Raw genomic sequence first — 13,381 nt, 5'->3', positions numbered from 1 at the left:
AAATCACCGTTAGTGATTTTGCACGCCATCTCTAGTACATTCTACAATGTATTTTGTAATGAATCGAAACATTTTTAGAAGGCAACTAATTCTTATTATTTTTAAATAGATTATAGATAAATTTATTTGGTATATGTTTTGTAGTTACATAACAAAACGCTTTATTAAAGGTGGGCAGTGTTAATTCTAGAGATTTGAATAAACATCCACAGATGAATGATCATTAAAACCAGAGTGCTTGCTGTATTACTCGACAGATAGCGCTGGGGCTCACTTCACTGATTTTCAATGAATGTTTTCACTCTGAATTACGTTTGATGATTATAGTTTCAACCAAAAAATCTAGCAGAAGAGATAATTGGAAATAATTTTGTGGTGCAAGTATTTAATCGAGCCGGTTCAAAACATCGTATGTTAAATAATGTATTTAATTTAGTTTAACTATGTACAATACTACTACATCATTTTATGTTTGGAAACACTACGAGTAAACAGTACCTATCAGCATTTACTCGAATTGTTTAATAACATAACCTGAGTCTATAAGTGAAAAGTATTGAAACAGTTATACAAAAATGCCGCGATTACCATTGCATCCTTCTTCGGGAACTGGTCGTATGCAACCTTTCGTTAAAGTGATACGATTTGTACGTTATGGATGCTCAAACAGACCATTCTTTCATATTGTTGTAATGAATGTAAGTTCCTACTGTTGAGTGGGTCGATTAACATACGTATAATTGTACTGTTTTTATGCAGAGAAACTTTATTTGAACAATGTACTTTTTGAAAATATAAACAATATATCGAATACTTTTGTTTTAGTCAAAACTTAATCAGCATCATGCACCGATAGAACAGTTGGGAACTTATGATCCTATGCCAAATAAATATAATGAGAAATTAATTGCCTTGAATTTTGAACGTATACAATATTGGTTAGGAAGCCATGCTAACGTTTCTAAACCAGTTGCTGAACTTTTTGGACTGGCTGGATTTTATCCAGTGCATCCTAGGACATACATAACTGCATGGAGAAATCGAGGAGATTATAATAAGGCTGAGGAAGATAAAGATTTCAATAGTGCAACTCCTGCAGAATCTGCAGGCTAACAATCTTGCCTCCTGTTATTTGTATTTCACATACATCCTGTAAATAATATGCATATATAAATAAAATTATTATGAAAACACACATTGGCTTAATACTATAATATATAAAAAAAATGATACTGTAATATTTATAATCATAAAAAGAAATAAAACATATTACTTTTTATATATAATATATATTTACATTAGTTTCTGTGAAATATACGATTCTAATTTCTCGTAACCTCTGTTCTGTATTTCGTATCGTATTTTACGTGTATTATGACAGAAATATTTTAAAGAAGCGAAAAAAAATTTTCCCCAGGTGAGGCTCGAACTCACAACCCCGGCATTGCTCACAACTATACTGTCTTATAAGTACCGTGCGCTAACCGATTGCGCCACTGGGGAGTTGTAGTTTTCTTTTCCTTATTATGGTATATGTAATAAATTAGAGAAATACGCGTAGAAGTTATTAATAACTGCACAATACTTTTTTGTAAGAGTGCTCAGGAAAAGTAATACAATATTGAAGCGAAGTGTTAATGTTTATGTTCGTAAATATAACCTACAACATACTTTTGTGATAAAAAAGGTACTTCATAATTCTGAACAAAAATATTGTTTGTATTCCAGTTTTATAACGGGTCATAATACATTTATATACAATTTCAAGTTAATGTTACAAGTATAAGATGTTTCATAGGTATAAAACAAATCTTTATTAGTACTCTGTTGTGACAATGAATAGAAATTTTGATATAATAAAGTTCATACATTAAGAAACTTTCACATGTTTTTTGTTGTTTTTATATTATCCATCACTATTATTATTGTCACTTGATCTCCTTTCATCACTGTCTTCATATGAATCAATTGCAGTGCACAGTTCTTCCCACAAATCTCTAACCTTTCTCTTTCTATCTATGGGCTTATCACAAAACTTCTGTACCAAATCCTGATATTTATTTGTAAAGTCGGCACCTAAAATTACAGAAAGACTATAACGCATAAGTAAAATGACATAGTCATTACATTTAATACCTTCTGGTGAAGGATGTATGACAAAAATATGTTCACTTCTCCAAGTTTGTTCTATAAATAATAATGACCACTGAAATTGTAAATAAACTTGTTTCACGTTTCTAGGAGAATGTACAAACACTGTTATGCCTCCATTGTCGTCTGTACATTGTTTAGAATTTGCATACTTCTTCTCTGTCAATTGCTCCAAAATAGTGCTCCTTGCTTTATGTTGGTCACTGTATTGTGAAATTGCTATAGAAGGAACATAAAATGAATTATCTAATCTAAAACGACATTTACCTGTTACAAAAGTGATAAAGTACCAGATGCTAGGAGTGAAAAATTTTTCCTTCTACAAATCTTTTGTATCCATGATTGAATTTCCAGCATATAACAATTGTCAAGTCCTATAAAATGACACATTATACCCTGAATTTCAAATTCCTTTTCTCCCTGAAATAAAATAAGGAAATAGTTATAATAAATTACTTTTTTATTTGCACAATATTATATTTATCTTCTCAGATATACCTCTATCTTTACTTTCAGTTCCAACAATAACTCAAGAACCGCTGTTATTAGTTTAGCATTATATTGATAAATATCATTCTTCAACCACTGTCTGTCTATATTTTCAAACCGTATACCTGTTACTTGGCGAGTAACTTTACATAATTCATGTTTTTGATTATCTGTCAATTTACTTTCTGTGGTTTTTGTGTCTTTTGTGGAATCTGACATTCTATAATAAAATTAAAACATATACCTACATATCGTTTTACAGTTTAAAAATACAGAAATACCAAAGAGAAAATAATTTGATACAATTTGCTAGTAGAAAGGCATTTCTGGCCATTTCCTTCTTGATCTTTTAATTGCTTGAGTAAATCATTTGCCTTCGCGAACAATTCTGCTTTTAAATCTCTTAATTCAACTAATTCTTGATCCTCCATTACCACTGTTTAATACTTCAATCTGTAAATTACTAAAAACCTTAATTCTATTTACATACATATATATATATACGTATTGCAAGTAACGATTTCATACGCGTTACTTCACATGTGTGTGTACATAGTTTAATTATGACTATTAATTATATTTATTCATAATTTACGAATTTTTAAAATAACGACATTTAACTAAGAATTGTTTAAGTTTAAATCATAGGATGCAATAAAATAACGCAGGTGCAGTCGTTCATAACGATAAGTTGGTTGCTTGCAGTTGCTTGTGTGAAATGTCAATTTAACCTCGAAATTTTGACTTAATGTTTGTTATTTATGTCAGTGAGTATTTACAAAATTTACATAACTATTATTTTTATGTACGTAAGGCACATAATGTTCATTCCTTTGTCCTATAAATACAACAAGAATTATTTAGAAATATTATATTTCTTCCAACAAGTATTCATACATGTTTCTTATATACTGTTACAAATAATTTCAGTTGATCAAAATGAATGTTTCAATGTTTTATCTAAAAGGAAAACAGAATTAGATTACTCTTTAAATAGAAGTAATACAAAATTTATACATATTTTTATATAATGGATGACGAAACCTTAAATAGGTAAGTTTATCTAATATGTCATAATTAACTTCTATTATTTATATGTTTTTGCTTGTAAAGACAAAATTCTGGAAAATCTAGCAGTAAAACAATAATAATTTAATTTTATATGTTTCAAACATTCAGGTAACAAGTAATATTTATATTATAGACTTGCGGTTGAAGCTTTATTGGAAGAAGCTAAAGTTGGAGCTAAAAGAGCTGAAATAATGGGTCCTAGTGGATGGATAAAACCAAAAGAATCTATTAATAAACGATTTCTTCATTCTACTCTACGTAACGTTGTGCTTTCAAATAAGTACCACATAAAAAGAAAAGAAAAAACAAAAGAGAAACAATTACATGAACAAGAAAGTACTGTTAAATAATTAATATTATATTGTACAGACCAATCACTTATTTATACATACAAGTAAATTATATGAGATATGATCCTTTGCTTCATCTGGATCATGAAATAAAAGTAATGTAAATGGTGTTTAGGTTTATATTATGTCTATTAACTTATTGAGCACTGTATTTAAGAGAAGGACTGTATAATTAAAGATATTCATCTAGTATAAGTAATTAAAGAGTAATTAATAACAATGCAACAATGTAAAGGTACATAACTATAAAAATGTAAAGTTATACTTACTATAAAATATGTATAAATGAAAATAGGTACTATGTAAAAATAAACAAGAATTTAATGACAATGTATGTTTTTTGTAAGATGTTTATGTATACGAAAAAACTCAAAACGATTCTCCTTATTTATACACTCTACAATTGTTAATTTTAAAATATTTTTTAGTAGAATAGTAATGTATTACCACTGAAAATAGAATTCGTATACAAAAACTTCTTTTTATTACGTTCATGTCAACACGCCATAATACATGTATGTAGAAAAAGCATTTGTGTCTAAAATAGATAATCTTTATTATCTTTAATAAAATAACATAAAAAATCAGTATGAATTTAAATGAATCGACAAGTAAAATAATTTTTTAAGAACAAGACTGTTCCTTCCATGTTTCAAATTTTCATATTTTTCTGCAAAACTGATAAATTTCAATATGAATGGCGCGTTATATGTATGTTTTTATTATAGTTATATAAGTACTTTGCTAATGAGTTAGTTTTCACATCGAAAAAGTATAAAATTGCAAGGTAATTTTTCCGTTACATTATAAAATTAAAAAAATTGTTTGAGAACGTATTGTATAAATGGTTAATTTCTTTCTTTACTTCTGTTGTGATCGGAATCGGAAGTCACGTGCTTAAACCCCAATACTGTCGCGCCTTCCGCTCAGAGTTGTTCTTTTGCAACATACATGATCTCGTCGGATGTGACCGCGTTCTTGTAATTTTGGAAGGGTAACTTGTACTAAGTTTAACGTTAATTCATCAACAAAACTATGGCGCTGTCAGTAAGGGGATTTTGCAAACTCAATTTAGCTTTTGCAAATAACGCACTCTTAAAAATTAATACATTGAACGGTACGTAATCGTGATAACCTAACATTGAACGTCCTACATTTATATTAACGAAATAAATTTTTTTTCGTAAGAGACAGTCTATATAAAATATTATTTTGTGAAGACATAACCGACATACGAACAAATACGAGCCTTGTTCGTATTTGTTTTTTTTTAAATGTAATATATGTTCCATTTCTTCAGTCGGCGTTCGGTATATCTTTGCTGAAAGATCGTTAGGCATAACTGCTTATGAGCATGCAAGACTTCTCTACCATAATCAGTTTACGACAATAGAGGATAAGTTTCGTTCAAAAATGCAAGAAGTCTGTGCAAAAGAAGATGGTGTGGTCTTCACAGAAGACTTAAAAGCAATGTTACATTTAAGTGAGAAGCACGAAGATGTACAATTAGTAGTTAATATGATACAGAAGTATATTGCTTCCAGTTCAGAGAACAAATTCAGTACATATGTTTTCGGCCCAGTGGTGATGAGATTGCTATATTATTTGAATGAACCATCAGTCGCAGTAGATACATTTAGCAGTGCATCATCAAGTGATTTCTTTAAACAAACGTCAACGCTCAAACTTTTACTGTGTCTGTTATACAAAAATAACATGTATTCTGAAATGAAAGAAATGTACGATTTGATGATACATTCTGAGCGATTTAGTAATCTTGCCAGGCCCAGTTTTATCGTAATGGTTGCTGCATGTTGTAAGCAGGTAAAATTTTCATTTTTTATGTATTATTAGTATATTATTAATATTGTTAATTCACATTATATTGCTTTATTAGAATACTTCAGAGGCATTAGAATATGCTTTACATGTATGGAAAATATTGAACGAGCAGAGGACAAATTCTTACAAATGTGCTGCATTCATGGCATATTTAGCAATAAAACAAAATCGTTCTGAGCTAGCATTGGAAATATTGGCTACCGTAGAACGTCAACAATACATTGACATCAGATGTCTCAAAGTCTTGGCATACTTGAAGTTGGAAAAATATTTACAAATCATTCCCATGTTTAGATCAATATTAGAAATGGATACTGCACCTACACGCAAACAAACTTACTTTTCTGATGTGGTATGTAAAATTTAACTTTCTCATCTGGGAACTGTACTAGCAATTAATTATTTATAAGATGACGTTAACTAAGGTAGTTTTAACCCTTTTTGTATTAGATCACTGCAGTTGAAGAGAAACTTGCGTCAGACCCGGAAGCATCTGGAGTTGAAGATCTGTTGAATTTAATACGAGAACTCAAAAGACACAATCGTATTACAGTAATTGTAGGTTATTTTGAAGAAAATTTCAAAGTATAAACTTAAATTGTTGGACTGGTTACAATCTTTTGCTATTTCTTTTTTCAGGAGTCTTTGGAAGAACATCTGTTCACACCCATAAATCCTATGACGAAGGGTACAAATCTGGTTAAGCGTAACGTTAGGGATACGTTTAATAATGTAGGAATGGAAAATTACGCATAGTTCACTTTTGTACTATTTGTTCAGCTCGTGTAAATGTTACCACGAACATGAAATTGAGGAGCGCATATGTTTTATTGACTGATTTTACAGTCAGTTTATTAATTATATTGTTTTGAAACCGACAAATAGACTGAGAATTCGTGTATTGTATACAACTGTATCTTGTATTATATATCAACCATAAACTAATTATAGAATCTTATACACGAGTGAATGTTCGTTTTTGGTATATACCAGATCACCTGCGGTCAGTCTTGGTTGCCGAAAAGTGGCAAACGCGCATGACAAGTTACTCTGTAACGGATATCACTTTCTTAAATAATTTCTCTAAATTCAATCAGGCACATTTACGATTTGGCACTCGGATAAATAATTTTATACCAATAATTTCTAAGAAATGTCACTTTCTCCTGTATTAAAATCGAATTTGCATTTACTTTGTAGTATGTTCTATGTGTAACAATTGACAGTACAGATTCATGTAATGTATTATTGTTTAACAATACCATTCCTATGTAGCAATAAAAAGTAACAATGTAATGTTGTCTGATATATTCATTAAGATATACTTCAGAGTAAGAATTTCGAAAACATAAGATCCAAAGAACAGTAGTAGCAAAATTTTCAGAATTAAAATTTTTAAAGAAACAATCATTTATAAAATATTTCCCCAAAAAAATAAAAAAATTTACCAAAAATATTCGATTTTACATTCATTCTTATAACTAGAGAAATTAATTTGAAGTTCGCAACCATTAGCTCGGTATTACCTTCAGTTTACAATACTTTACCGAAGATAATACCAATTGTCCGGGTCTCACCACGAGGAGGTTGCTACGAGTGGAGACCTAAAGGAAGCTAAAAAGCTGGAACCTAGTCCCATTTATGTAACCGTAGTTACATCGATGGAATCATTAGTTACATCTACCTCCCTTTTTACAAAGTCTTACAAATAACTTAAAAGAAACTTAAATTTAGACGTTTTAATGTTGATTTCCCTCGGCGGATGGCTTCTTCCTTGAGTCTACCTGAAAATAAAATGAAGATCCCTCGGCGGATGATCGACGTCTTCTTTCTAGAACTTATACTAGTCTTACGATCGACTTAACTTACAACTACCCCATTTAGCTGTATACCAAGCAATTATTAGAAACAAAAGGAGTGCATATTCTCTGAAGGAGAATATGTTTCAGAGAGTCGATGCTTTCGGAAGGAGAGCACCAATTCTCTCAGAGGTAAAGTGTGACTCGAATCGACGCGTACCGTGAGTGAAGCCCCTACGATCGGCCCCGTCACCAGCTACCCCCTGTTAAAGGGGTTGTATCTCGCGCTCCTACGTACGGGTCCCCATTTCTCCACCGGAAAATAGTTGGCGCCGGATGTTAACGTATCTTAACGATTTATATCTCAAAAAATGGCTCCCAATTTGCTTCTTCCGAATTTGAAATTGCTCCCCCAGCACCGTTAATGAGATATTCGCAAAAGAAAAAGCAAAAATTGGTTGTTAACAAAATAGGTAGTAAATGGCCTTTTGACACAAATATTATGGCACCAAAAAATTGCTCCTGATCTGTTTTATAATATTCAATGGTCAGATATCTCAATAACTTTGCTCGTGAGGGTACATCTCACAATTTCAGATTCGGAAGGAGCAAATTGGGAGCAATTTTTTGAGATATAAATCGTTAAGATACGTTAACATTCGGCGTCAACTATTTTCCGGTTACTTAAGCACGGTGATTATTTATTTTAAATGATTCTCACTGTACTAAATTATGTTTGTAAAGTAGGGACTGATACTCAAATGGTAAACAAATTTTTTCGAGTCGCCAAAAATCCTTCTCGCAATCCCCATTTTTGTCAAAAATGAATGTATAACGAAATATGTACGTGAGAAGGTACAGAGTTTGATAGGGTCACGGTGAAAATCGGGATATTTGTAAGCAAAAAGTAAATCCGGGTAGGTGGAACAGCACTCTCCCCGTGTGGTAGGAGTGTCGACGGGTCGTGGCGCTCGCGACTGGTAGCAACCGAACGAAACGACGCGAAGAAAAGGACGAGAGACGAGCGTGGCGGCGGATGGCTCGCGAGGTGAAGTGTCCGGGAGGCTGCGAAAAGGGACGGAGGTGTGGGGGGTCAGCGCGCGGGGAATGACGTCATGTTGCTAAAGCGACGCGGCAACGCTGAGCGTCTGCGTGGGTCGGCGGGTGTCTGGGCAAGGATCAATAGCGGTGCCAGCAACCAGGTAGTAGGTGTGAGTGTATGTAGGTTTCTGAACGGTGGCAGTCCAGGAGACGAACCTTCCGAGGCAGGACACTTGACGAGTCGAGAGAGTACAGGCCTCTCCCCCAGTGTCGTACACGGAGCAGCGCCATGCCAGTCTCGCTGCATCACGGAAGCCTCCTCGACGCCTAGGATTATCAGGTTCTCCAGGTAACGATTAACAACACGATGTCGCTTCTGTTTACGTGCAACGGGCCCCGTAGATGTTCCTTAGCGGTCGTCGAGTAGATTCCTTGAAAGGCCATTACCGGAATATGGCCACCACCCAGGTACACCGCGGTTAAAGGGACCGTGCATTTCGACCACGAATCGATATCATGGATCGATTGTGGCTGGGGTCGTGTACGGATGGTGTCGATTCGTGTCCCCTGCGATCTAGTCGTCCTAGGTAAAAGGGGGGACAGTCCGTCTGTACGGGGTCGAAACGGTCACGATTGTAAGGGGCACTGGGAATCGATAGTGAAAGAAAAAAATCGGGAGGAATCGAGGTATCGTTTCTCGAGGACGTCTAGTGACATAGACGCGTAGGTCTCTGAACGGTACGGTCCGAGGATTAAACAGGGGAAGATAGTGCAGCGATATTGAGATGAAGCTCGTGGTGGGGATCGTGTGTAACGAGAGATATGGATTCCTCGACTTCCGCGTCAAAGTTCGGTTACAGAGTTGTGTTGCGAACCGACTTTGACTCGTTTTTCCTCGTTCGGATGATTCGTTGACGTTCACGACGTCGTGCGACTGAACTGTTTGTGTTGAAGAGGTATTTATTTGTCACACGTAATCAGGAGTGATTCGTTGCATGCACGTACGACTCGGATTCACCGTATAGTGTTGATCGGTTAACCTAACCAGGTTAAGTTCCGGGTGTATTCTAATGTTAAATCGCACCAGTGAAGGGAGGTCCATGGTAGTCGGAAGCGGAGACAGTGAGTCACGTATTTGTTTATATATCCTTTTCAAATTAGAATTGAGTGGACAAATTTTTATACAATTTCTATTTATGTGCACTGATGGGTTTTACTTCTATCATAGTTTTCGTAATTTCCAAATAAGATTCGTCGTTTGGTACGTAATCTGGTGAAATAAATGTGACTGTCTTTCGTGAACAAAGTTGGGGTCACTGTATCCTGAGTGGTCCAGATCGGGATGAACGCGGTCGTTAACACTAGAGGTTATAGAATGTACACTAAATTAAAGTGTACAATATCGTAATATATATAATAATATAATACGATCTAGTGTAATATAAAATTCATAGTAAATTAACAATCAACATAAATTCCGCTAAAAGCGCCATTGTAACTTCAGTAATGGTAAAATAAGTTTGGTAGTTCTAGTGTTAATAATTTGAGACGGACGCATGTATTGTATTGTACAGATTTGTTTGACTAATATTCCAGAAAAATATGAAATGGTAAAAGTAATTTCGTGTTTTTCACGATTTCGTGCTCATGCATTAGTACCCCTAAACTGTCTTCCTAGAAATTTCATGTAAATTCGTACTTTCGTATACCGTGTGACGTAAAAAGTGGGAATTATACGCAAGTTTATTGTTTGAAATTTTAGAGCCTCTTTGGTCAACTTCGATTCACTTAATCAGCAATATAGCCAATAGTAAAACTTTTAACTACAGTGATTCCTCGATGAATGCGACACAAACTCTGGGACCACTCAAAACAGAGTAAACAGAAGTTAAGCAGAGGCTCGGCTTCGTTTAAAAAACAACTTTATAAGGGGCTGAAAACCTTCCCGCCTTGCCACGAATGCTCCGAAGCGGACCCAAGCACTCATCAAGACATTACTGTATGTCGTTCTTAACCTTTGATATACTCCATATTTTAATATCAAGGAATACATTTTAAAACATCGAAAACATAGTTTCAACATAAAGTTATTCATTTTTTATTATCTGATGAATACGAGGGTTATGGTATGAAATGGTATACGATGACAAAATAGGTTAAGAACAGTTAAAAGTTTTATTGTTGGCTACACTGGAAAAAAAGCTTAATCGAAATTGCTCAAAGTGGCCCTTAGCAAGTCAACGCGACACAACAAAAGTTTTGCACTATTTGCAAATTTTCTTCTATACGTTCAGATTTCCCTTAAACGCAGAAAATGAACAATATTTCGAGATTCTTCACGTACGAATACTTTTTTTCCCCCTTGTACAGGGTGGCCCAAAAGTCACAAGATCATTTAAAATAGAGTAACACTTTGATATATTAAAAACGCATATTTATGCTTTTATGAACAATGAATATACTTCGAGGAAATTATTTTTAATTAGTTTTGTAGATTATGTCCTTCAAATGACCACCAATTTGCTCCTGACTGTGGTGGGCTCTTTTTAAAAAATTATATTAAATTTTTTATAGTAGTCGTCTTTCCTAGGTTCTGATAGCTGCTTAAAAATATTTCCACGTACCAATCGATGAAACTTTTAACAGCGTGGTGTCCCTAACTCTCGTCGTTTCTGGTCTCTCGAGGCTCGACGACGATTCGATTTGCTTATAGAACGCGACGAATCACGGTGATTCCGTATTTTGCAACCCGTTACCGTAATCAGAAACAGTCGGGGCGGACGCGACGACGACATGTATACCGTATACACAAATTCGTCGGGGTGTTTTCGCTTGATTAAAGTTCACTGTATATACACACAGTCGTTAACCACTCGCCCCAGGAGTGACGTGCTAACGTTTCAAACGTGTGACACGAATCGCACTGGCGCGTCGTCTGATTCTTGTCGCTTCGAAACTAGCGTTCCTATCAGCACCTCGAAAAAGCCACGTAAACTTTTGGAATACGAAAATTTATTAGATGTTGCGACGGATTCAGGGAAATTAGTGGAAAAGCTTAAATACGTTATTGTGTCCTCGGAGATAAAGCTCTTCTTCTTGATTTATTAATTTGTTTATTCTAACCTCGAAGTCAATTGTAACCTGAATGGAATTTAAAAATGAAATAGAAATTTATTTATTCTGAACTTGACTTCTACTATAACTTAAATAAAATTTAAAATTGAAATAAAAATTTGTCTGTTTTAACCTTGAATTTAATTATGACTGAAGTACAATTTAAAATTGAAATATAAATTTGTTTATTCAGAACTTGGATCCAACCATAACCTAATTATAATATAGCATTGAAATGTGACTTGTAACTAAAGTAACTAAAATACAGTTTTAAGATTCCTCAGAATTGGGAAAATACGCGTGCGTATGTTTCATCTACCAAACCTGTACCGAGCTACCCTTTATTTTTGTGTTGCCCATGTTGGTGCAATATTTCGTTTTCCATATCGATTAAATTACATGTACATGCCATGGGAAATCAATTGACTATAATTATGAGTAACAGAGTGGAAATAATGAACATGTCAGTAATTGTAAATTTCGAACTGTTCATCAAGATACACCCGTGTTGCCAACTATTATAATTTTAACACTGTATAAAGTAGTATTTTCATCCAATCGATATGACATTTTGTTCATACCTTGTACATTCCATCCTGTAAAATACAAACTTAAGAAATGCATTCGTTCTAAATTTCCATGTAAAAAAGTGTAATTTATTTCGAACTACCGAACGGGAAAAAAAGAGAGATGACACACCGCCACGTCTATAAGATAGGTTAGGTTGGTTGTGCGGGTTAGGAAGGAAGGGTCCAAAGGGGGCCGAAAGCAATTACTTAAAAACACGTTTATATATCGAGGATTTGTTTGAAAAAGAAATTTGTTCACTGTTTGCTCAAGCACTCTCGAGGAATAGGAATACAAACACGGGCCACGTACACACACACACTACGAACACTGACCTAATTCGACGGGAGGGTCCATCCGGACGCAGCAATCATTCGCCTTTCACGTCCTGTCGACACTGTTATATACCGTCTCGCACGATTCGCCGTAATTAAGTAAAACCGTTTTCGTCGACGAACGGAGAGAAACACGAAACACGACATGCCGCTTAATCGAATATTTCGCCATGTCCCCAGAAGCAAAATAAAATTTTATTTTATAACTTATATTCTCTGTTTTGCATTTTAAAACTTTTTTTTTGGTAACAGTGTGTAGAATCAGATCGAAGTCCCTTGGAGCGTGATAAGTAGACTGTGAACGTTTATGCAAATTCAGAATTTCAGACGTTAATTTATAAACATGAAAATCGCATAGAAAGGCTCGTGTACTAAATGTTGTCTCGTGTTGACAGTAATGTATGAATCTCGTTAAGTTTTATTAAAATCTTTATTTTATTGTATTTTGCAAGTTAAAATTTGTTATAAATGCATAAACATTCTAGTTAGACATAATTTAGCTAGTAGTAGTGTAGTGACAAATAAACTACGGATTTTATGCATTTGTTAATTTTATTTTTATTTCATGAAAATTTCTGGGAGAAGAAAGAACTTCTGGATTTACTTCTGCTTTCATAAAATA

General features: G+C 34.1%; 5 protein-coding genes and 1 non-coding gene across 6 annotated transcripts in view; 4 read left to right on the top strand and 2 right to left on the bottom strand.

Annotated features, from left to right (window-relative positions):
* The first annotated feature begins 373 nt into the window (after positions 1-373).
* Positions 374-1,188, top strand: LOC107194119 (probable 28S ribosomal protein S16, mitochondrial). Its single transcript, XM_015583685.1, has 2 exons — positions 374-698; positions 826-1,188. The coding sequence occupies exons 1-2, from the start codon at positions 576-578 to the stop codon at positions 1,111-1,113; spliced, it is 411 nt and encodes a 136-aa protein (XP_015439171.1). The 5' UTR covers positions 374-575; the 3' UTR covers positions 1,114-1,188.
* Positions 1,189-1,409: 221 nt separating this feature from the next.
* Trnai-uau lies at positions 1,410-1,503 on the bottom strand. The gene is made up of 2 exons: positions 1,466-1,503; positions 1,410-1,445 (listed from the first exon to the last, which is right to left on the bottom strand). It is a non-coding gene; the product is annotated as a tRNA-Ile (tRNA).
* Positions 1,504-1,906: 403 nt separating this feature from the next.
* Positions 1,907-3,071, bottom strand: LOC107193917. The gene is made up of 5 exons (XM_015583456.1): positions 2,944-3,071; positions 2,650-2,860; positions 2,442-2,571; positions 2,137-2,370; positions 1,907-2,076 (listed from the first exon to the last, which is right to left on the bottom strand). Exons 1-5 carry the CDS (start codon positions 3,069-3,071, stop codon positions 1,907-1,909), a joined length of 873 nt encoding a protein of 290 aa, XP_015438942.1.
* A 325-nt stretch (positions 3,072-3,396) lies between these two features.
* LOC107194144 lies at positions 3,397-4,061 on the top strand. Its single transcript, XM_015583710.1, has 3 exons — positions 3,397-3,407; positions 3,571-3,693; positions 3,845-4,061. Exons 2-3 carry the CDS (start codon positions 3,671-3,673, stop codon positions 4,059-4,061), a joined length of 240 nt encoding a protein of 79 aa, XP_015439196.1. The 5' UTR covers positions 3,397-3,407; positions 3,571-3,670.
* Positions 4,062-5,002: 941 nt separating this feature from the next.
* On the top strand, positions 5,003-7,111 carry LOC107194075 (pentatricopeptide repeat-containing protein 2, mitochondrial-like). Its single transcript, XM_015583640.1, has 5 exons — positions 5,003-5,178; positions 5,362-5,885; positions 5,959-6,255; positions 6,354-6,461; positions 6,543-7,111. The coding sequence occupies exons 1-5, from the start codon at positions 5,097-5,099 to the stop codon at positions 6,657-6,659; spliced, it is 1,128 nt and encodes a 375-aa protein (XP_015439126.1). The 5' UTR covers positions 5,003-5,096; the 3' UTR covers positions 6,660-7,111.
* Positions 7,112-9,030: 1,919 nt separating this feature from the next.
* LOC107194170 (glutamate-gated chloride channel) overlaps positions 9,031-13,381 on the top strand; it is a 51,239-nt gene continuing 46,888 nt past the window's right edge. The window contains exon 1 of the mRNA XM_015583740.1: positions 9,031-9,092. The gene's annotated coding sequence lies outside the window, so the exon portion shown is untranslated. The remainder of the gene's footprint in view (positions 9,093-13,381) is intronic.

Source organism: Dufourea novaeangliae, unplaced genomic scaffold (assembly GCF_001272555.1).
Source record: "Dufourea novaeangliae isolate 0120121106 unplaced genomic scaffold, ASM127255v1 scaffold21, whole genome shotgun sequence".
NCBI classification, from domain to species: domain Eukaryota; kingdom Metazoa; phylum Arthropoda; class Insecta; order Hymenoptera; family Halictidae; genus Dufourea; species Dufourea novaeangliae.
The sequence above is the reverse complement of the archived record's forward strand: the minus strand, read 5'-3'. Positions and strand labels throughout refer to the sequence as shown.